The sequence below is a fragment of the Cyprinus carpio genome, chromosome B24 (assembly GCF_018340385.1).
Source record: "Cyprinus carpio isolate SPL01 chromosome B24, ASM1834038v1, whole genome shotgun sequence".
Lineage (NCBI taxonomy): Eukaryota > Metazoa > Chordata > Actinopteri > Cypriniformes > Cyprinidae > Cyprinus > Cyprinus carpio.
In genome coordinates this window covers 18,860,776-18,885,213 of record NC_056620.1, presented here as the reverse complement: position 1 = coordinate 18,885,213, position 24,438 = coordinate 18,860,776, and the positions used below count along the sequence as shown (strand labels likewise).

Here is a 24,438-nt window from a genome sequence, read left to right as displayed (position 1 = left end):
TTCTCTTCTCTTCTCTTCTCTTCTCTTCTCTTCTCTTCTCTTCTCTCATGTGTCTTTTCCCTTTTATTGTGTTAATTTCTTTCTTTTGTCTCACCTTTTCTCATCTTTTCTCTTGCAAGTTCATTTTCTTTACTCTTCTTTTTATTCTTCTTATAATATCGATACGATTTAATTTCATATAATATCATCTAGTCTCTTTAAAACTCATCTCATCTAATCTGGTCTCTTCTTTTTTCTTATTTTGTCTCATGTATTTTCTCTCATCTCATCTGGTCTCTTCTTTTCTCTGGTCTTGTTTTTTATTTTGTCTTGTTTTGTCTCTTTTTTTATTTCATATCATCTTATCTGGTCTCTTATCTCATGTCTTATTTATGTTTTACCTTATTTCATCTAATCTCATCTGGTCTCTTCTCTCTTATCTCTTGTTTATTTGATTTTTTTTAATTTAGTCTCATCTCTCTTTTTTTCTCTCGTTTATTTGTTTTGTCTCATCTCTTCAGTTCTCTTCTCATATAGTCTCTTCTAGTTTCTTGTTTTGCCATGTGTTTCTTTTCTCCCATCTTATCTCATCTCATCTGGTCTCTTCTCTTCTATCTTATGTCTTGTTTTGTCTCATTTTTTTCTCAGTTTTAATTTAATCTAATTTTATCTGATCTCTTAATGTCTAATATTTTGTCGTCTTGTCTGTTGTTTTGTCTTGTTTCTTCTCATTTGATCTTCCATGTCTTACCTAATCTTATCTCTTTCTTCCCATGTCTCTTTTCTATTTTCATCTCATTTGTCTTTTCTCGTGGCTTCTTTTTATTTTGTCTGATCTGGTCTCTTCTCGGTTTTTCTTCTTGACTCATCTGGTCTTCTCTCATGTTTCCATCAGGCCATCTCAATGTCTTTTCTTCTATCTAGTTTTTTCATTCTCATAATCTTTTCTCTTTGCTAATTTCCTCTCCCCTCCTCTCCTTGTCTGATCTTTCTTGCTCCGTCCTTTCCTTTATGTAAATCTCAGATTCTCCTCTCTCTTTATGTCTATAGGTAACCTGGACCTGACAGGCCCAAAACAGGTGTTTAAGGCTGAGAATAACTCCTGGGTGACTCCAATCGCAGACCAGTTCCAGTTGGGTGTCTCTCATGTCTTTGAGTACATCCGCTCGGAGACATACAAGTAGTAAGTGAATCTCTCTTTCTCTGTGCTGTTAAACACCAGGAGCATGTGCTGTGAATCTGAATGACACCGATATTAGCTTAGTAGTGAGGATACAGGCTGCTTACACAAATGTTGCTGGTTTGATCCCTAGTAGGAGTGCTCATCTCATCTACCTCCAGTTACACAAACTCTTGAACACTGGCATCAGTCACTAAAGAATCATTGGGGTGTTTGCTTGACGTATCGTCCAGCCAGTGGGCAGGCCTCCTCGGCCCATGATGGATCGGATGCTACCACTTCAGCCTGTAAAACACTTCACTAGTCGTAGAACTCAGATTAGATCAAACGCACATCAGCAGCCGTGGATCCAGGCACCGTCCCTGGGTCTTTAACTAAGAGAAACGTCCTGAAATGTCTTGCTAAATACAAGGTATAAATTTAGTCCCTCTATACAGGCCAGTTTTATTGTGGCACATATTTTTCTGGAACAACCCTTAGGATGGTGATGAAAGAGAGGAAAGGTGCAGTTCTCTTATTATTTCAGGATCTGATGATTTAATGCACAATCAAACTAATTAAAATGAATGCTGGAGGCGTTACCCTAAAAGTCTCGTTGCTCTCTCTCTTTCTTTATCTCTTGCTTTCCCCTTACATGCTATAAAATGTCCTGCAGAAAATCTTTATTTGCATTCATTTTAACAGTGACTTTTTTGCATCGGGTGTCAATAGCACTGACCACATGGTGAGACCTTTTGCTCCCCAATAATCAAGCACATTGCATCTAAATCTTAATCTAAAAAAATCTGAATTGCAGTTTGGATGTGTAGAATTGGCATAGAGTATAAAGCATGTGATTTGGGGTTTTTGCACATGGGACCTGAGTTTGTGACTTTTCGCATCTTACTATTATCACAATTGTTCTCACATTCACTTTTTGTGTCTCAATTCAGTCAAAAATCAATATAAAAATAAAAACATGGAAACAGTGTAACCTCTATTTACTATTTTAACAGTATATGTTACTATAATACTAATTGTTTTATTATCTCATTTATAGTTATAGATTTAATATTATATATAATTGTATTCATATTCTACATGTTGTTATATCATATACTAGAAGTTCTTATAATATTTAAATAGTTTTAATGCATTTATATTTTTATTTATATGTTGAATATGTTTTAATATACTGTATAGTTGCACTAAACTTGCGCATATATATATATATATATATATATATATATATATATATATATATATATATATATATATATATATATATATATATAAAATATGTACTATAACATATTAAATATATATTCTAATATTTATAATATTGTAGTAAAATATATTACAATACATTATATATATACTATATATATAGTATATTTTATTAGAATATTTATAATAAAATATTTTTTAATATAATTTAATATGGTTTATATATTTTCATTTATATTTTATATATTTTAATTTGTATTTATATATTTAATGTTATTATATATAGTTGCACTATACACAGTATATAATATAGCAACATAGTACAAAATATATGCAATTATTAAATGTATAAATAAAAAATATATTAGAACAATATACATTTAGTAAGAGATCTAGTAGCCTATATAATATAAAAAGATATAGTGATATATAATGTTATCATAATATATTATTTAATTATATAAAAAATATAATACATTTAGTATGTTGTATTATAAATAGTCGTACTATGTGTGATATAGTATAAATGCTTCTATTTTATATACTAGTATGTTATTACCGCATTTTTAATACTACTTTACTAATATGGCTCAAACCCGACAAAAACCTGACGTAATCCTTTTGACCTAGGGGAAGGAAGTTTCCAGACTAATTGTAGTATATGTTTCACGGCCCTGTTCCACTTACCAATCCCCCTGAACAGGAGGCAAATCCTCCTCTGTTTGATCATTTAGCTGCTTGCTGTGCCGCTGTCTGGAGAGGACCGTCGTAACCCACTTACCGGAACTGATCTTCCCCTACGGGCACAGTCAGAACCACCGCGCATCTCAGTGTGTGCTGACACCGTGACCGTGTGTGTGTGTGTGTGTGTGTGCACGTCTATGCGGTGCGTAATAATCAGATACTGCTGCTTGAAACATTTTGAATAATTTCGATATGTTGACTGCGTATCATCCGTTCTAATGCTCTTGTGTTTTGCCAAACTCAGTAGTTAGTTAGCGCATTGGATACTTCCTATATGCTTTTTTTTTATCGAATTAAAGTCCACAAGGTTTGAAGGTTACGTCGCTGAGAGCTGACATTGCATATTCAGTTTGATAAATGGGAATGTTTGACTGAATCAATGGCGTTTTAAGCTGTCATCCATTTTGTGTCAAGCAGTCGTCAAAACTGCCGCATGTGTTAGATTTTTGAGTCCGATATCTGAGTCTAAGCAGTTCTGACCACTATTTATCTTTCTGTAGTTGTTTCGTACTTGTTGTGACATTTAGTCAGAATTGCTTCTCAAGTTTTAGGAGGGAGATCTCTATCCAATGAATCAGAAGTAGCCTTGTCGTGAAAAATCTAGTCTGGTTACCCAAAGGCTGCAGGTTCGAACACCAAAAAGGATGATCTATCTATAATCATGTTTACTTACCATGTGTGGTTCCTCATTGAAAACCAATCTGGGAGGTTTTACTTAAGTCTAGAAAAATCATTAAAAATTATGTTTACTTCTGTAATATTAATTATTTATGAAGAAAAAATGTCTTGCAGGGTTTTATCCATTGGGATTAATTGTCCTGTGAAAACTGGACATTTTATACCATGCTATATGTCAATGATAACACAATTTTTCTTTCTTAAATTTGTCTTTATTTGCTATTATTATTGCTGTAATTATTATAAATTAGTAGAGTTAATATTGGTAAAAAAAAATAGTTATTTATTAATAGTCCAGGAAAATGCATTAAAATGTAATTGGGGTAAATTTTTCTTGCCGTGTTTACTTAAAGGCTGGTCATGGCTGTTGTTTATTGACATTCTGAGCAGAAATGTATTTTATAGTTGTTCAGACTGTATTTTTGGACTACAGTAAGACATAAGTTGGGGATTTTGACAATGAATGAAAGCGCACACACAATAAGTCAGTCTATAGTCTCATGTGCTCATCTGTAACGTCAAAGCAAAGATGCTTGTGTGTTTTTTCCTCTGTTTGTTTATGTGCCTGCGAATGTGCGCGAGAGAGACAAGTAGGTTGTCTCACATTAGACAAGTGTTAACGGTGTGTAATTCTCAGTAGATGTGTGTCCACGGTTCAACAGTTTCATTCTCACCTGCCTAAATGTCCTTCAGCTTAGAAATCACAAGACTCACACCTCTCTCCCTATCGCTCTCTCTTCCTTTCACTATTCCTCACCTCATCCAGTTTTCACTCCTGATGGACATTTTCTCATTTAAGTTCACTGATCCAGGGTTTCGAAATACCAGAACGTTAAAACAGCACAAGACAGCCACATCCAGGCTGCTTTCATTTTTAATTGGCAGGGTTGTACCATTATAACTGGGCATAGTCTGTCTGTTTTAAGTGGGGGTGCACAATATATCGATACTGTGTGTGTGTGTGTGTGTGTGTATGTGTGTGTATATATATGAAATCCCTAATATGGAAAAGGTATCCAGTTATTGCTGAATAAATGGACATAAGGGCTGCACGATTAATCAAATGACATGAACATTTTGTCAGTAAAGCCGATTCTGTAATCAGCAGTAAATCATCATCACATGCTTTCAGATGGAGCAGCATTTACTACACAGAGCCGTAGTTTACTGACAAGTCGATTTTATTGCGCAATTATTAAATCGAAGAAATCATTTTGAGATAATGACAGCTGTTTGCATAGCTTCCCAGTGAACTACGGCTCTGTGTAGTAAATGCTGCTCCATCTGAAAGCATGTGAAAATGCCACATTTAATAACATATTTTCACTCCAAACACACTTCATAATGTCAGTCGAGTGTTTGAAATAAATCCTTCTGTGAGATGATGTGGCTTCGTACACAGAATAAGGCACGCAACATATTTCATATTCTAAGCAGTGATAAAGGCATCGCATTATAAATATACTGTATTTTAATGAAAATTCTAATAATAATAACTCAGATAAACCATATATTGTCATAGTCATGTGTTTATTAGTCATGTTGAATCAATAAAAGCAGTTAAATCTTCTGTTTATCCAGCTACCGCTATAGGCATTTCCTGGGTTTCCAGATTGTAGAAGATGCTCCTCATTTAGCGATAAACTCCTCAATTTCCGCCTTCCGCGATGTCGCTCCACACTTTCGGACACAGGAATATGTCAACAACTAGACTTTATCGTTATTATCGTGGGAAGACTAATTCTTATCGTGGGGAGACTTTTTACCGGTAAATGGCAAATTATTAGATATTACCCATCCCTAGTTTGTAACGCAATTCTGAGAATAAAAGAATTGCAAAATGTAAACTCACAATTGTGACATAAAAAGGTGAAATTACCTTTTTTTTTCAGTGGTGAATACGGGCTTCCATTTAAAAAAAATCTAAAAACAAAATTCTTGTGTATAATTTTTTTTTTTCCAGGATGTAAACAAAATATACATATATACAGTGGGTAAAATAAGTGTTGAACACGTCACCATTTTTCTAAGTGAATATATTTCCAAAGGTGCTGTTGACTTGAAATAGTCACCAGATGCCAGTAACAACCAAAGTAATCCACACATACAAAGAAAATACAACAAAGAAGTCCAAAATTAAGTTATGTGTAATAAAATGGAATGACAAAGGGAAATAGTATTGAACACATGAAGAAACACGCTCATGATGTATGCACGGCTCATCATGGATGGGCTACTGGTGACTAAATTAACAACAATTTTTTTTAATGTGAACTGATCCTTTAATATTCAGAAGCCAAGCTGATTTGCTAAATCCAGTTTTAAAATGTGCCATCCTTCCTTTCAGATCCAGCCCTGGTTTTAAGATATAAGATATATATTGTACCTAACCATTCATTTGATGGCCGTTAAGATTATGACTCATGTTGTTTCTTGAGTGCTGACGTTTTGTCGAATATTCTAGTCATTTATCTTGAAATCACACAGATGTTTGGAATTAAAACGGTTGACAATGAGTCTTTACCCTCCTCTCGCTTCCTGCGCTTCTGTCAGTGGGTTTGGTCGTAGCATGAACCGCGGGCAGAGGAGGAGGAGGGGGGTAACCTGTCATGCATATTTCATGGGGCGGCTTGTTAACCTGACAGAAGGATCTTATATCTGACTGACAGCATTGTGGAGACTCTTCGTGCTCATAATGCATTAACATATCGTAAAGCCGCCTTCCTGCCATCTTTTATTCATCGCCAACTCTAAACGCTTGTTGACCGCGGTACAACAGCCACAGCTCTCTTCACAGCTGTCCAGGGCTGACTGAAAAACCAACTGCAATTAACTTCCCAGCGGCACAGACCCTGACATGCACACATGCAGGAAGTCCCGCATCTATCCAGTCGTGGACCGGTCGTATGAGTCAGCAGGAAGGAAAGGTCACAGACTGGGAATTACTGCATGTGTGTTTTTGATAAAGAGATTCAGAGACGCCTAATTCTGTGACCACTGGGGTCAAAGGTCACAATTGCAGTTTTGATTTTGACTTTGTCATTTTCATTTACTTTTCCTTAAAATGACATATTATATTAATTCATGGTTTTTTTTTTTTTTAAACTGATTTAAATATAATATATCATTTTAATATATAATGGCATATTTTAGTCAATGAAAATTGTACATTGTTGATGGTAATGTCCAACATGATGAGACCAAACATTAACATTTTTTATTTATAAATATTTATTAATTTATTAATTGTAACAAGCAACAGCTTTAACATCTTAAAATAACACTAGAAAACAGTGAGCATTGAGCTACACTCTTAAAAATAAAGGTGCTTCACGATGCCATAGAAGAACCTTTTTTATCTAAAAGGTTCCATAAAGAACCTTTAACATCTACAGAGCCTTTCTGTTTCACAAAAGGTTCTTTGTGGCGAAAGAAGGTTCTTCAGATTATAAAAAGGTAAGAAAGAGATGGTTCTTTAAAGAACTCAGTGATGTTTTAGTATTATTTATTTACTATTACATAATTTGTTAATATATTGAATTAGCATTTAGTTTTATATCTTAAGTTTTCATTTTAAGTTTAATTAAAATTTTAGTTTTGCTTTTGTCATTTTTTTGTTTTTTAATATTTCTATTTAGATTTACTTATATAAATTTATTTTATATCAGTTTGTTTTAGTAATTTTAGTACTTCAGATATTTCAGGCAAGATTTTCATGTAACGTTTATATATTTTTTCAGCTTGATTTCATTTAACAAAAACAATTTAGAATAGATTTGTTATCATTGATATATCCAAAAAACTCTTCATCTGCTGACTTTTTCGTCAGTAATTTTATTGATGAGATATGCTCTGCTGAGAGCGCTGATAATTTACTCTGAGTGTAAATGGAGAACATGACGGCATAGTGCCACTAATGTGATGTAAAAGATCTGTTAGCATAACAGGATTAAAGCTTATTAGATGCATCAACTTTGAAATACTCTCGAGATGGACTGATTAAATGGGTTACTGTCTATACAAACCATGGAGCCACTTGATTTTCTACTGCAGTTTCATTAACGCACAGTGACTTCTTGTATTTGTTTTTGTCTAAAGCTGTTGATTCTCTAGTTTCTGATCCGTTTCTTCTCAATGAAATGAAAATTTTTAGGGGATGATCATAAAAATATTTTATGAAGATGACCAGGAGCAAAAAAAAAATCACCAAATAGTGATCTATTTGACACATTGCATTAGCTTTGTGTGAGAAACAGGCAAGCATTTAAATTGTTGTGCACTGAAAGCTTCCAGAACATCGTTGCTTCCAAATCTCAGTTGCAATTAGTTTGAATTTGTAAAAGTTCTGTGAGTTTAGAATGACATGATGGTGAGTTAACAAGGATTTTTACTTCATGCGTGAACCATTTCTTTTCTCCAGGGGAAGTTGGAAGTATTTTTTGTGTGCTCTATATGTTCTGAACACTAATGCAGTGAGTTTCTGTGAGTTAAATCCTGCATATTTCCACAGACAACCTCTTTCCTTTCTGTATTCTCTCTAATTATATTCATGCATTGCTGCTTCTTCAGTCCGAGCCCTGCTGCAATAGAACTGACACCAGGTTTACCGTAATGCAAAAAGTTTTCTGTTTGGCAGACCTGGCAATCCCGACATAGATGTATACATAGATGCCTCATTAGTGGCTGTTTCAATGGGCTATACATAAACCATTCACCAGTCAAAGCCGGTCTCTGAATAATCGAGCAGGTTGTGTCACGATGTGCGTTACTGTAGTTTAAAAGCCTGTAATGTTGAGCAGTGTATTATAGGCAACAGGTGATATGTATAGGGCAACGTCGTAAGTTACAGTATATGCTCAAGCAAATAAGTTGGTGAGAAAATTTTATGTGTTCAGATCAGGTAAATATAAACCTTTTTAGAGCAAATTGTACTTCTTTTTATACTGCTCCTCTGTGGGTTAAGTTTAAGAAAGAGAGCCTATGTAAGCTTCAGGTTGCATGCAGTGACTGTATGAGGATCCTGCTGAAAAAACCAAGCTGGAGCAGTGCAAGTGATTTATTCTGTAAGGCTGATACAATCATTCCCTGCTTTATTGAGACATTTGATATATAAATTTATTTGTCAGCTGGGCGATTCACATAATAATATTATAATGTTGTTGTAAAATTCTAGGCTTACTGAAGTGCGATATCAGTCCTCTATGAGGAAGTATTGGTATAACTGTCTTTTTTTTAATGTGTATTGTTTTGGTTTGTATTGTGCGTTTCTTGCTAATGGACCTTGAGTCTGGAAATAAAGTTGATTTGAATCAGTTGTTCCATAATGTGTCTGGAACGATCAAATGTGGATCTACGTATACATATTTACGATTAATATAGCCATTACACAAACAGTGAAGTACTGTATAGTGAAGCTCGTTTGATTCTGTCAGGTTGTGAAGCCTACAAGAAACCAACAGTGGCTTGACTTACTGAAAGAGTTTAGTTCTGTCTGTCTGTCTGTCTGTCTGTGTGTGTGTGTGTGTGTGTGTGTGTGTGTGTGTGTGTGTGTGTGTGTGTGTGTGTGTTTGTTGTGCATTCTAGTCTGTATTTGTGTTCTTCATTTCTAGGTTCTGGAGGTTTTAAAGGTTGAGCGCAGTTTCATCACTCCTCATTAGTTTGGGCTCACAGACAGGAACTCCTGCTAGAGTTCATCAATAAAAGGCCACGTTAACAGCCCAAACTCAGCACAGCCTTCTGCTTACTGTTCACCCTGGCTCAGACAGTGCTGGGTAACCTCAACGCTGAACAATGAATGATTCATAAAACATTCATCTTATAGATGATCCAGTGTAGCATGACTGTACATGTACAAAAGTCCCGTGTCTTGTGCAGTAATGTGTCCGCTCGGTCCTGCAGATCTTGTTGATAATGGGGGCGTCAGGGGAGAGATCAGTTATGAGCCGCTCTGCCGCCCGTTCACCATCCGTCTTCATTATTGTCATTTACTCTCATTTAGCTGGTGCATGGATTTCCGTTGGGCCTGTCAGCATGGATAGTGTTTTATACTGAGATGAGTGTAGTGATTGTGTATTTGTGCTGAAAGAAGTTTAGCTGTGGGGTTCTTTGTGTTAAACAGTAGTTAAGGGTAGAAGAAACGATCTGTTGTGTGCCGCTGATGTGCTTCATCATCCCTTTTCTCTGTCTCTCTCTCCCTACATGCTTTAAAAGTACTTTTTCTTGCACTTTTCTATAAATAAAATCTCCCATAACTCTTCAGTTGCAAAGTGTCAGTGTTGGAAAGTAATTAAGAAATGTTGGGGAAAAGAATCTGAAAGTCTGATTCTTTTGAGTGAATTGGTTTGTTCATTTAACTCAGAAAGTTTAAACTGTTTAATCTAAAAAGATCGTTTAAAACTTTAATCACACACACACACACACACACACACACATCTCTCTCTCTCTCTCTCTCTCTCTCTCTCTCTCTCTCTCTCTCTCTCTCTCTCACTCACACACACACACACACACATATAGTGTTTATATATAATATTTATATATCTTTTTTATATATATATGTGCAAGTATTTATTATATAGTATTTTAGATATATTTTATAAGTTACATGTACTTATGTATTTATTAGTTATGTATATATTATATAGTTATGTATATATAATATTTTACACTATATATATATATATATATATATATATATATATTATATATATATATATATATATATATATATATATATATATATATAGATAAAAAATTTATTTATTTAGTAAAAGTATACATTACATAAATTATTTAGTATGCATTATATATTATTTTAGATATATGTATATATAAAAATGTAAGTCTATCAAAAATATAACTAATATTTTAAATTTTTTTATATAATATATTTTTTTTTTTATATCAAACTAATAAAACTAATATTATATGCATTATTATATAGTTTTTTTTATTTCATAAGTTGTTCTATTTTTATATAACTTATAGAATTTATATTTTATGCATCTCATTTTAATGAATCTAATTTGATATGTTGTATATTATATATTTACATAATTTATATATTTTACATTATATGTTGTTATATATTATGTTACATATTATATTTTTCTTATTTATAATTTTATTTTGATCCCGTTTGTCACAGCTGTTTTGTAATCAATGAGTCTGAGGCTCATTTAAGTGTTCTCATTCTCTACGATCTCAGATCTCCTGTAATGCAATAGCAGTTGGAGCATCATTTACAAATTACCTCCAACCTCAATGACCGATCAATGATCCACAAGTCATCCGCACATTTATCATTAATTCATTCCCTCTCACCTTTGACACACCTGAACATGCTTTGGAAGCCACTGTGCGGAAACACACCGTCTCTGACACACACACTTATGACCGGCCGCCCTGACTGTGTTAGACACTCCTGACTTTAACTGAGATTAATTATCCCATGTGGAACTGGAGCACTCACAGGAAAAAAAAAACGTCTCTGGCAGCGTCGGGGAGCAGCTTCTGTAGATTTTGCTGTCCCGGTCCACTTTTAATTGGCTGTAAATGATGAGGAAAGCAGATAAATGGGGGATAAATCTTTGTGTTTACTCTGTAGCCACTCAGCACTGCAATGCTGCTGTGGTAGCATGGTTTCACAGACCAGGGCAAGATTTTCCCATATTTTCCAGACTACAGGTGAAGGTATACAGTTATATAAATATATAAAGAGTCAAATCACAGGTTCATGTTACAGTTTCCCTTTTAAAGGTGTGTTATTGTAACATTAGCTCTGCATTTATCAGGCAACAGCGTTATGTTCTTTCTCCAGCTGATGTATCTGTTATAATACTCAAGCTATTATTCCAGCTCTCATGTTCTGCTTTCTCTGTCATATTAAGATGATTCCAATATGTTATTAAAAATGAATTTAAAAAACACAAGCCAATAAAATAACCACACTTTTACTGAAACTAACATAATAAAACTGGACAGAATTTATATTAATATATTAATTAATTGGTAACACTTTACAATAAGGTTCATTAGTTAACATTAGTTAGTTACTTTAGTTAACATGAACTAAGAATGAAATGCATTGTTCATTGTTCGTTCATGTTAGTTAATACATTAACTAATGGAACCTTATTGTAAAGTGTTACCTTTATATTAAATATCAATATAGTATTTTCATTCATTTCCAGGAGGCGGGGTTTCGCCTAACATAGCATACATCCGTAGCAAGGTTTTTTGTTTGTTTGTTTTTTTGTTTGCTTGTTTTGTTTTTAGAATAAATAAAAATAAATCAAGTAGATAGAATAGAAAAAGAATATGGTATGCTAGTGTTAGAGGCACATTTTTAAATAAAAATAAAATAAGTAAATAGAACAGAAAAAGAATAGAAAATGCTTTTGTTAGAAGGTCATTATTTATAATAAATGAAAATAAGTAGAAAGATTAGAGAATGCTAGTGTTAAAGGCTCTTTTCTTTTTAAATAAAACAAGTAGTTAGAATAGAAATAGAATAGAGAGAGCTAGAGTTAGAGGGTCAAATGAAGATGAAAGAGATGTATTTTCAGCCATTTCTTGAAAGTGATTAAGGACTCAGCTGCTTGGATTGAGTTGGGCAGGTCATTCCACCAGGAGGGAACAGTTAATGAAAAAGTTCATGAAAGTTTTATCACAGGTTGAATGCAAAATGTTTCAGGCATTTCAGTCAAATGTATTTTATGCAATATTTCAAACCTTTAACCCACTTGGGAAAACCAACCTATTGGCAACAGTTTAAAAGGAGCCCAATTCTGAGGAAAAAATACGGTTTTGGCAACCCTGCATCCAAAAAGAGCTGCAGGAGTCAGATTTGACTGATCACCAGTAGTGTATAAAGTACCTAAAAGACATACTCAAGTAAAAGTACAGATATCTTACCAGAAAATTACTTTGGTAGAAGTTGAAGTCACTGTTTAGAATATTACTTGAGTAAAAGTCTTAAAGTATGTGATATTGATTGTACTTAAGTACAAAAAGTATTTTTTAAATCTTAAACGTCCAAATACATGCATATAAAAATTTTCATGCACAGCTTGAGTAGCAAGATTGTGTTCAGTTTTAACTTTCTTTCATTATGCATTTTTGGGTAAGAATAAGAAGCACTTCATCTCATACTTAGTGTCTTTCATTCCAACATAAGAAAACATTTGTGGAATATGCATCAGAAATCGCATTTAGATGTATTTACACACACAGTTTAATGCATCTCAGAGGGGACATGGATGTGTTTAACCTGCAGTTACAGATGCATGAATAATGTTTTGTTTTTAACATAAAACGTTGAATACTGATATTTGAAATTATTTAAAACATGGAAAAAAATAGTAGAAATGTGAAATTAAAAGTGCCAATAGGTGACAGCAAGTGACTGTTAATGAGTGAGTCATTGAGATTCAACCGATTCATTCAAACGACTGATTCATTCAGGAACAAAGCATTTGACTTGTGTTAATGAGTGAATCACTGAATAATTTTTATCAACCGATTCGTTTAAAAAGCTGATTCATTCAATAAGTCAACACGGTCCATTGCTCAGAGACGCTAAACAGTGCTGTGATATCTTTGTTTGGAACTATTTTCGTTGGCAAAATTGAGCAAAAAAAGGTAATATTGTGTCTAAAATGTAAGTCACTTATTGCTTTACTGAACTTGTATAAAATTATTATTAAATGTGTTATTATGCTGATATCTGCAGAAAAACGGTTCTCTCTGTGTGATATAGATTAAGTTAATGATATTAAATTATGGAAATATAAAAAGCATACAGAAGCATTTTTGCCATCCACAATTTAGATTGCCTGGAATTTTGAGTTTTAATAGACTAATAAATCAACTTGCGTACACTCAGTGTGTGTGATTTGGTGATATAGCCTACTTGATAATGTCAGATCGCACATCATTAAAAACAACACTTACCATATCATCGCAGATATACTGTATATCGCAGACCCCAGACTCGACTTGAGTGGAAAACAAATCATCCGCGGTTATGCGCACACTTGTTTGAACATGAGCAAAGGTGTTTTTAGGAGTCTAACTTGCAGACGCCAGACCACTGATTCGTTAAACCTGCTTTCCTGCAGGCCCTGTTCTTTTGACGTCTGACTATTTTGTAGTAAGTAATGAATATGCTTAGGGGGGGAATGTATCAGAGTAAAAGTATACATTTTAATTAGGAAATGTAGTGGAGTAAAAGTAAAAGTTGGCTGAAATATAAAAACTCAAGTAAAGTACAGACACATTTTTTTAGGTCCAAAAAGAGGACATGTCTGGGGAAAAGAGGATGTATGGTCACCCTATTATATGTATATTTTCAGCTCGTATTTTCAGCTGTTTTTCTCTTTTGGATGAAAACCAAAAATGCTATTTATTTGAGATAAAATTATGATATATAAATCTGCAGAGTGAGACGAGACAAGCTAGCAATGACAGTTAGGAAATTATTTCCCTGATTCAATTATACAGTTTAGCGGTCAATGTACAAAAATGTGCAAAAATATCAGTGTACAAAAATATACGACCATAGAATCTTGCAGTTGACCAATCAGAATCAAGTATTCTAGAGAAATGTTTTATTATGGTTATCATTGTTTTTGATTAGCTTATGTAAATTACATCAAATGTGTTTTTGAAAAAAAGTTTTGAGTGATTTTTAAACACTTGCAAATCAGTTTGACCAACTCATTGATTTGTTCAGAGATCAGAATAAGTTATTTAAAAAGGATGCAGACAGTAGTTAAGGGATAAGTTTGGATGTTGGACAGGATTCTGACACGGTCTTTGGTAATTTGATGATAGCATTACGGAGCCTTCACGTGTTGATCTTTAGACATTGTGTTAGATGCGTTGGGAGTCTCTCTCAGCGTTGTCTTCCTGCCAGTGAGTCCGTCAAGGCTGCGGGACACTGACAGAGAGAGAACAGCTTTTAGATTCCGCTCACACCCCCCTGCATATCAGCCTCCTGTAAAACAGCCCAATTTAGCCCTGACAACAGCGCAAACATCTACGTGCATCTGTCAAAACTGATTCCTTCAGTCAGCTCAGAAACAACTCGCAGTCTGTGGACATACATGCACAGCTTTCTTACATGAACGAATGAGATCATTATCATGCTTTCAACATCCTTCTGCATACGTGATCATATCATGAAAATAAAAAAAGTGAACACCTGGGGCCCTATCATACACCCGGCACAATGCAGCGCAAGGCATGGCGCAAGGCATGGCGCGTTTGCGCCCATTTGTGCGCCCATGGGCGTGCTGGTCTAAAAAAGAGGTGTGTTTAGGCGCATTGTTTGCGCGTTGCTATCTTGAGGAACTGAAAATAGACTGCACCAGAGACCAACTCAAACCTAGTCTAAAGTCAATGGCGCAATATTTTTTTCTTATTTAAGGAGCGCGTTAGTAGAAAATGCACCTCTGGGCGGGTCCACAATGCACGTTCACTTTTTCTTATTAAACACAGGGACGCGCAGCAGCACACAAACATTTATAAATATGAAACAATAAAAGATTAAAGTGTAAAAGATTATTATTGTGTAGGCTACATGAATATAAAAATGGCTACATGTCATAATGGTAAGCCATTGTATGTATCAGAATTAGGCTATTTGCTCGCACACAAGCAGCTCCATTTCATCTCTGGAGACGCATTCTGTTTTTGCGTTTGCAAATTCCGCCATGTAAATAGCAAATCCACCATGGCACGAGCGCAACTGCCTCTTAAAGGGAATGGGAGATGACACTCTGATTGGTTTATTGCACGTTACGCCCAAAAAACACCCATTACTCATAAAGAGAATAGGGACAACCCATTTAGACCATGCGCCCGGGCACACCGAATGTTTTCCTTCATTAAACTACAACAGTGGATTCGGACACGCCCTGAGTGCACCTGCGCCGTGCACTTTAGACCATGTGCTTAGATCATTAAAATAGGTCCCTTGATCTTTAAATGACCCTTTTGTCTGGTTCAGACAGTTACAGATGTTTAGTTAAAATACTTGATTAAATAATTAAAAGAAAAAGTTTAACATGTTTACACTGGTGCCATAGCCTAATATTTAATGCACTGTGACGCACTGAGTTGTCACCACAAGTTTAGTTAGTGTTTCCAATTATTTTGCGTATTATTTCCTGTCTTTACATCATATCAATTACATATACAAAAAAAGAAACATTTCATTTTATGAATTTTTGTTCTTTTTGCCAATGTATTTTGAATGTAGATTTATTTATGTTTATGAAAGCCCATTATCATCCAGTCTCTTTACAATGACAATTATGTGAATTATTTAATTTTATTTAATTTTTATAGTATTTTGTTGCATCTTTTATTTTAGTATATTTTATTTAGTGCTTTTAATTGTATATTTTATTGTAGTTTATTTTTTCTATCATTTTTTTTTCAGTTTTTACATTTTTTCACTTCACATATATATATATATATATATATATATATATATATATAGATATATATATATAGATATATATATATATATATATATTATATATAGATATTAGTATGTGTTGTATTTTTTATTTTAGCTTGCTTTTATTTTATTTAGTTGTATTTTTATTGTATTTTGTATTTATTTTTATCTTTTCTTATTTTTATGTAACATTTATTGTATTTTATTTTATTTCATTATATTTTAATTAATTGTATTTTTATTGTATTTTTCTACTTTATTATTTTACTTTATTTGTATTTTAATTTATTACTAAATATATTCCACACTATCAGCAATACAATGGCATCATTATGAGACAGCAGATGAAAATCAGCCATCTTGGCCAAATATGGCACATTTGCTTTAATTCATGTGCTAATTAATGTGTATTATCCCTGTCAAACATTCTGGATGGTTAATATTGTTGTCTTTTTTTTTGTTGGTAGTAGTCTCTTTCTCTTTTTCCTGTAAGTGAAACCCTCTTGGTTTCACATCCCATATATCTCGATCGCCAAACACTGAATTAAACATATGAACACATGCTTTACGAACCAGCACATGCACACACCTCACAGTCAGTGCTAATTTTTGTGAACAGTGCAGTTTTTGTGAAGTGTTTTTTTTTTTTTCTTCTTGCATGTGTGAGATAAAAAGCAGTAGTGGAGGATTCTCATATATTTCTGTAGTCTGGGAGTCTGTAGGGGCTTGAGTAGTGCCTCCCTGTTGGGCTCTTGCCTCTGCGCCTGGCTGGGCAGCTCCAGAAGAGGCGGGAAAGAACGGGAACCTCCAGGCCCCAAGGGAAGAACCTCAGACAAGACCACACAGATGGACCAGCAGCTTAGTGCTTAAGAGAGATACAGAGTGACAGAGTGAACGAGAGAGACTGACTGACTCATTGATGAGTGAAGTGCTCAGCCTGTCTGCCCAGCAAGTCACAATACTAAAGAAGAAAAAAGCATATCATACTAAGTATGAGAAGGTTTTCATTTTGCAAAACTGATTTGCTTTGTTCTTGGATTGTGACAAATTGGTTGGAGATCTGAGTTTGTTGCTGAAAGGTTATCAAGGTTCAAACTCTGTAAAGAGCGATCCTTCTGACATCAAAGATGTTATAAGTAGTACTGTAGGTCACTTTGCATAAAGCAGTTGCTTACAGAAAGAATATTTAGTGTCTTCCTCTTACGATGTAATTAAAGTGACTCAAACGCTGAGAGCTGGGTTGAGAACGACTGCTCTCTCAGCCTGGGCCCTGTGTGGTCCTTTGTAAATATTTGATATGAACTTTAGTCATGAATCTGAGCTGCCGCTTGACATTTCATTGCACTGCAATTAGAATTCTCCCTCAAATAGTATTCTTTAATTACACTTGGGAATGTCATAGTTATGGTCTAGGCATGCTAGGTGTAGAGCTGCTAACATTGCAATCACCAGCCGCTATGTCAACATCCAATCAGGGATAAGTATTAATGAGGTAATGGAAGCAGAATCCAGGACGGCTGTAAAGATGAAGGCTGTGTACTGAAACCCAGTGAGCTGCCTACATAGACAGCATTTTTAAGGGAATACTTCACCGAAATTTCTGATATCCTTTTACTCACCCCAATGTTGTTCCAAACCTGCGGGACCCCATACTATGGAAGTCCATTTCCAGAGAGATAATAAGTCATAATTATGATAAAGTTGAAACTGTGAAATTATGACATGAAAAGTAATTATAATAATTAAAACTAACTATTCAAATTATTTTGTCCCAATTATGCCTTATCTCATAATTTTGACTTGACATAAGTTTTTGTATCTCATAAATTTGACTTTTTGTCTCATAATTATGACTTACTATTTTAGAACTTTTACTTCCACACAATTACTATCAACAAAAACATTATAACACATTTCCCAAAATACAGAAATTTGCGTTCCAAACATAATTGTAGACTGAAGATTTGTATGGAAAAAAAAAACACTGAAACAAAGTATCTTATTTTTTGTTTCACAGTAGAAAGAAAGCAATACAGGGAAGAAAAGTCAGTCACAGTTTCCAGTTCAGGCCCACTGTAAGGACTCAAAACCTTACCTTTTAGTTAAATGGAGTTTTAAGCCTGATTTGATCTCATAATTTTGACATTTATCATAATTTTGACTTACTGTATGCCATAATTTAATCTTTTTATCTCATAATTTTGTCTTTTTATCAAATTATCTCATAATTTTTTTATCTAATTGATTTTATCTCAGAATTTTGATGTAATTATGGGATAAAGAGTCAAAATAATGACATCAAAATTATGAGATAAAAGTAAACATTATGAGATAAAAATAATTATCATAATTGTGTAAATAATGAATTTACATATTGTGATTATGGCATAAAGAGTCAAAATTATGACAATTTGTAATCTCATAATTTACACATAATTATGAGAAAAAAATTTATGTCATAATTTTAACTCTTTATCTCATAATTATGACTTAGTGTTTAATAATTTTTTAAAAAAATTCATAAACCATCATGGTTTACCAAAGCATGTTTTTTTTCTGATGTGGCAAAAATGAGCTTCCATACCATTGACTTTAATTGTAATTATAAAAGATAGAGAAATATCTTGTTTTGTGTTTCACAGAAGAAAGTCAGGGATGAAAAGTTAGTTGTAATGTTCGGCTTTCAGTTAAAAGAGACAATGATTTTTATTTAAAAAAAAGTATCGATTTTGTAGCCTGATTTTATCTCATAATTTGAATTATGCCATAATTTAAACTTTTTATCTCATAATTTCATCTTTTTATCTCATTGTCTCATAATTTGGTATCTTTTTATCTCATTATTTTGACACTTTATGCCATAATAACAATATGGTATCTCATAATTTACACAGAATTTTGACTTCTTATCTTATGATCATGACTAAGTATCTCTTTATACTTTTTTCTCATAATTATGACTTAGTATCTCATATTTTTTAACTTTTTTCCTCCTCATAATTGTGGTTTAACAAAGCATGATTTTGTTATGATGTGGCATAAATGAGCTTCCATATCATTGACTTTATTTTTAATTATAAAACATAGAAACAAAATATCTTGTTTCATGTTCCACATAAGAAAGTAAGTTAGGGAGTGTTTTATATATATATATATTGTAGCCTGGTTTTATCTCATTGTTATCTCATAATTTGGTCTTTTTATCTCCTATCTAATAATTTCATCTTTTTATCTCATTGTTTTTATCTCATAATCTTTATGTCATAATTTTGACTTTTTGTGCCATAATTACAACAGGGAAGAAAAGCTGTTTGTAATGTCCAGCTTTCAGTTAAAGGAGTCAGCCTTTTTGATCATTTGTAGCCTGATTTTTATTTTTATTTTTTGTTTTGAGAAAGAGGGGCAGAATGTTTACTGTTGTTGTTTTATTGCCCTTTCTCAAATCAAGTTGATAGGAACGAGTACAGTATGCCTAGAATGTGGCCAACAAGTGATGTTACCAAGATGCCTACTACGTAAATTGACCTAAGAGAATTTGGTAAAGTGTTCTGAATCCGAGTGCTGTCTATGTAGGCAGTGTATAGCAAAGCAGCTCACAAGGTTTTGGTACAGAGCCAATGAATCCTGCCTCCATAATAAACATGGTCACTCTCATTCACTTTAAGTCTCTTTCTTACTCTCTCTGTCTCTTTCTTTGTCTTTTCCCTCGTATCACTGAACCCAGCCTTTGAGTGCTGCTGAAATAGAGAGGGACCACTGGACTGGAAATTGCTCTCCCTACATGTCCCCTCTCTCTTTCTCTCACAGCTCTGTGTGTAGGGTTTTTGCGGATAATTGTCTCTCTGTGCCATACACAGCTGTAGTCGAGGGGTGTTGGACCGCACAGAGAGTTCAGTGTCCCAGTGGGGGACCCGTCAGTGTGTTGGACTCAATTAATCCTCTTTCAGCTGGTTAACACTAAAAATATAACTCCTCTTCCTCGCTACTCTGTATTCAAGCCTTTTGCAGAAACTATGAGCGGCCAGGTGTGATCACACAATGTCTGTTTGTGTTTTGCAGTCTTTACGGGCGACACTTGCAGGCCAACCCAGAGGCTCCCAAAAAGAACGCCGACAAATCCAAGAAGATCAGCCGCAAGCCACTGGCGGCCAAGAACAAGTAACGAAGAGGGCAACGAAGAGCTGATCCGGCCATCCGAGATGATGAACCTCACTGCATGTGCCTTTCCATTTGATATTTATTCAGAAATTATGTTTTATATTGCTTCAGTATTACGTTAATCACGTAACCTCCAATTGACTCCACTCTTGATACACCCCAGCCATATTTTCCAAGTGTCCTTCTTGTCCAATGCCACTTTTTGCCTTCAAAGTGCTGCTTCTGTCAAGTCAGACCTGCGTTGGGTGCTAATCAGCTTTTCTGAACGTGTTTGTTGTGTCTCGTGAGGCGGCAGGAGTTTTGTCCTACTCGACCATCCAGACGAGGAGAGCGGTGAATTTTGGGAGGTGGTGATGAGCATTTTGTAACCGTACAGGGATTTAGCAGGAGTTTGGGGTCTTAGTGGAGTCTGAGCAGGATTGTGTCAGGCCTCCGGGGGGGAACCGCTGACTGCTTCTTCTGCCTCTTAATGACAGATATGAATGGCTGCAAACAGGAGTTTCAGATTCATTTGAGAGGGTCAACAAGATATCGCAACAAACCACAGATGGTGTTCTCTGAAGTGGTTGGCCATTGTTTCTTATGTACGGGATAATGTACATCCAGCCGGTTGTTCTCGCAGAATAAACCCCGACAGGTTGATTTTCCATCGCGTTCTTGATCAGCCTGAAGGGGTTTATTCTGCGAGAACAACCGGCTGGATGTACATTATCTCACTTATTACATGGATACTTGCCACATAAATAAATAATTAGACAAAATATTGATTTGAGCTGAAATATTTTTAATGCAAAGGTTCCATGAAGACAGCAGCTGCGAGCAAGCGGCAAATTCAAACTAAACTGACATTTAAGGGAAACGGTGCAGTCAAACCACGTATTACACAACATTTCACCACAAAATAATTAAGGCAATAAAATACTTAAGACGAAAATGTTTTAAAACCTTACCAGTTTGTTAGTTGGAGATGGTGCAATCCATTACAGCGTACAAAAGAATCGTAGCAAAAGGGCAGCAGCTGGGTTTGTATGAAACGAGAGCGAGTCCGCGATACCAGGATGACATAATTAAACAATTGTACACCATTTTGAATCGAGTTTTAATACTTTATTAGCTAAACAAACGCAAAGCTTCCACCAAGAAAAAAAATAGTTCAAGCAAGAGTACAGCGCCGACTGCTGTTACCCGGATGAGCCCGTGTTATTAGCTTTTACAGGTTGTTATCCAGGGATAAAATACCTCGGAATGTCGCGACTGACCAATCAGAATCAAGTATTCCACAGAGCAGTGTAATAAGTCTAGTTAACATGACGGTGCAACTTTTTACAGAACAACATACAGTGGTATTTGTAAAGAAACAGTTTCTTGAACCGGTTAATTATTCAATAATATTGCCATTTCTGCCGTCACTACAGCTTTATGTTGCATACACTAACATCTTCTAATTCTGCAAAGCTTGGCTGAATTTGAAGTTTTATTTTTTATGGATGTTATTTCTTATTTTTAAAGGTCACAAGCCATTTCATTGCAATCACAATTAAATTTGTAATATTTGACTATGTTTTATCATGTGCACACAATGCAGTGTGCTATGTACTGAATTTTTGACATTGAAATAAAGTCACGATTTTGTTGGACGATTCAGTTTTTTCTTTCAGAGGTCGTAAGTTAGAAAGAACTTGGAATGACCAAGCAAATCTTCTAAAATGTATACTTCTGTTTAAAGGTTCAGGTTGGTAAGACTTTTATTTTCATTTGTTAGAAAGACGTCTCTTATGCTTACCAAGTCTGCATTTATTTGATTTAAATTATTGTGAAAATTGTAATATTGTGAAATAATATTACAATTCAAAATAACTTTTATATTTGAATATATTATAAAATGTCATTTATTCCTGTGATGCAAAGCTGAATTTTCAGCATCATTACTTCAGTCTTTGTGTCACATGATCCTTTAAAAATCATTCTAATATGCTGATTTGCTGCTCAAGAAAATTTCTTATTATTATCAAAGTTTTTTTCTTCTCAATATATTTAAGCATTTTTTCCAGAGCAGTATGCATTTTTTTTTCTCTAACATTGTTAAAGTCTTTACTGTGACACTGAAGACTAAACATTAGAAGCATGTATTTTCTATTTTTGGTAATTGCCACCAATCTGAAGTCTTATTAAGTGCTTGGAAGATAAGTTAAAGTTTGCAGCTCCTTGCAAGAAAGTTCTGAAGCAAATGCTTGATTTGCAGGGTGTGATCTGAAACCGCTACAGAGGATCATCACATCTAAAAATGATCTTCCCATCGGAGGCCCTGTCATGGTCCGGACCACCTCCATGACAGCAGATCAGGGGTAAAGGAGCTGACCTTTCAATGCTGTGAGTCAGATGATGATGGGGTGTGTGCTTGTGTTTGTAGAGGGTCCATGATAGCCGCATGGGATTTCCTGTCTCTCTTTGCTAATATTCTGCTCACATTATTATTACCCCGTCCAGACGCCGCTGTCCTCCTCGTTCACACTCTCAGCAGGCACATCTGTCCAGCACACGTTCGCCCCAATACACTTTCCTTTTGCTCTCAGCAGGAACATCTGTCCATGGCAAAGTCCACACCGTGTACCAAGCCTCTTCCACTCTTCAACTGTCTTTTGACCCTCTGGATCCTTCATCCACTTTCGAAAGTTTTCTTTGGATTCCAAACGGTGAGAGGTGTGGTTTGTAAAAGTTTTCTGCAAACTGTTGGACATTCATTACGGCCCAAAGTCTTCAGCCGATCAATCTCTTGCTCTGCGGAGATGCAGTTGTTTAGATCCCGACCCGAGCTTGTCCCATCCTTCTGCCAGCATCGATAGGAAGTGGGAAGTTGAAGTTTAAAAATGAGTCTGAATGGCGATGGATCACCATGCGCTGACAATTACTCACTGACCTTTCAGAGGAATCCTTGAATGTCATTTTCTTTTCCTTGAGTTACAGACTTGTAGCGATTTTGCTTGGCTTGATTACTTTTTTTGTTTGTTTAGTTTGTTTTATCACCCTGTTTAAAACTATTTCTCGTGGCGTACTCTCTATGCAGCTCATACGCTGAAGGGCATTACGGCCCTCACTAACCGAGGTCATTGATTTTTGTCGCTTGATTTATGGGGCCAGGGAAACTCCTCTGGAGAGCAGGTCCCATGCCGACCAGTGAAATGGTGTCGCCGGAGACGCTGTTGAACCTAGACTTTCATCAAGCGCTGAGGGTAAACAGTATAGATAGTGGCCTATTGTGTTGTCTGAAGATAATTGGAAGCATTCGAGACCTCGCTGAGTCAAAACTCAGAATAATACAACAGATTCGGTGCCAACGGTGCGACTAGTCCATCTAACCGATAATCACACAAAACAGAGGTTACTAACCAACTAACCTGTTGAAATCTTGAGAGATGTACCTCAACCGTTTAGTAGCACTCAGTCGTGCAATTGCAAGGTGGTCGATTCCCAGATTGGAGTTAAATGAATGATTTGTTCTTGCATGCTGTAGTGGCAGTGCATCACTGGCAGGTCTATACTATTGGCATATGTGTCATTTAGTGGTTGCACCTTTACCTTCAAAGCTCATTCTCAGGGATACGTGAATAAACATTTTCAATAGCTTAATTTTTCACTGTGCAGTGACCTATAACATCAACTTGATTAAAAGGGGACTGTGCGAATCCAAAAGTTTGGGTTGCACATCTGAAAGTAAAAAAAAAAACTAAAGACGTTTCAGTGATATAAAAATATTCAAAAATCTAAAAGTTGTCTAAACTAAAATTCACTCAAAATAATATTTAACAAAGCATAACGCGTGTGTTATATATATACTTACATAAGTAAATTTTATATATGTATAAGTAGTTTAAATAATAACTGAATGAATATATAGAAGTAAATAAAAATTATAAAATATAATTTACAATTTATTGTGTTTGTATGCGTATGTGTGTAGAAATTCTATAATATATAATAATGTATATACAAATATATATGTATAAATATGTATAAATATGTATACAGC

General features: G+C 34.8%; 1 protein-coding gene across 4 annotated transcripts in view; it reads left to right on the top strand.

Moving 5' to 3' along the window:
- The window catches only part of rsu1 (Ras suppressor protein 1), a 34,116-nt gene extending 13,008 nt beyond the window's left edge, over nucleotides 1-21,108 (top strand). For 2 of the 4 annotated variants that reach the window (XM_042751841.1, XM_042751839.1), the window contains exons 8-9: nucleotides 1,030-1,162; nucleotides 20,313-21,108. In XM_042751841.1, the coding sequence (XP_042607775.1) occupies nucleotides 1,030-1,162; nucleotides 20,313-20,415 (236 nt within the window). In that variant the 3' untranslated portion in view covers nucleotides 20,416-21,108. Of the gene's footprint in view, nucleotides 1-1,029; nucleotides 1,163-1,292; nucleotides 1,818-20,312 lie in introns of those variants that run through there. The other 2 variants (XM_042751842.1, XM_042751840.1) reach the window with 2 other exon arrangements.
- The last annotated feature ends 3,330 nt before the right edge of the window (nucleotides 21,109-24,438 follow it).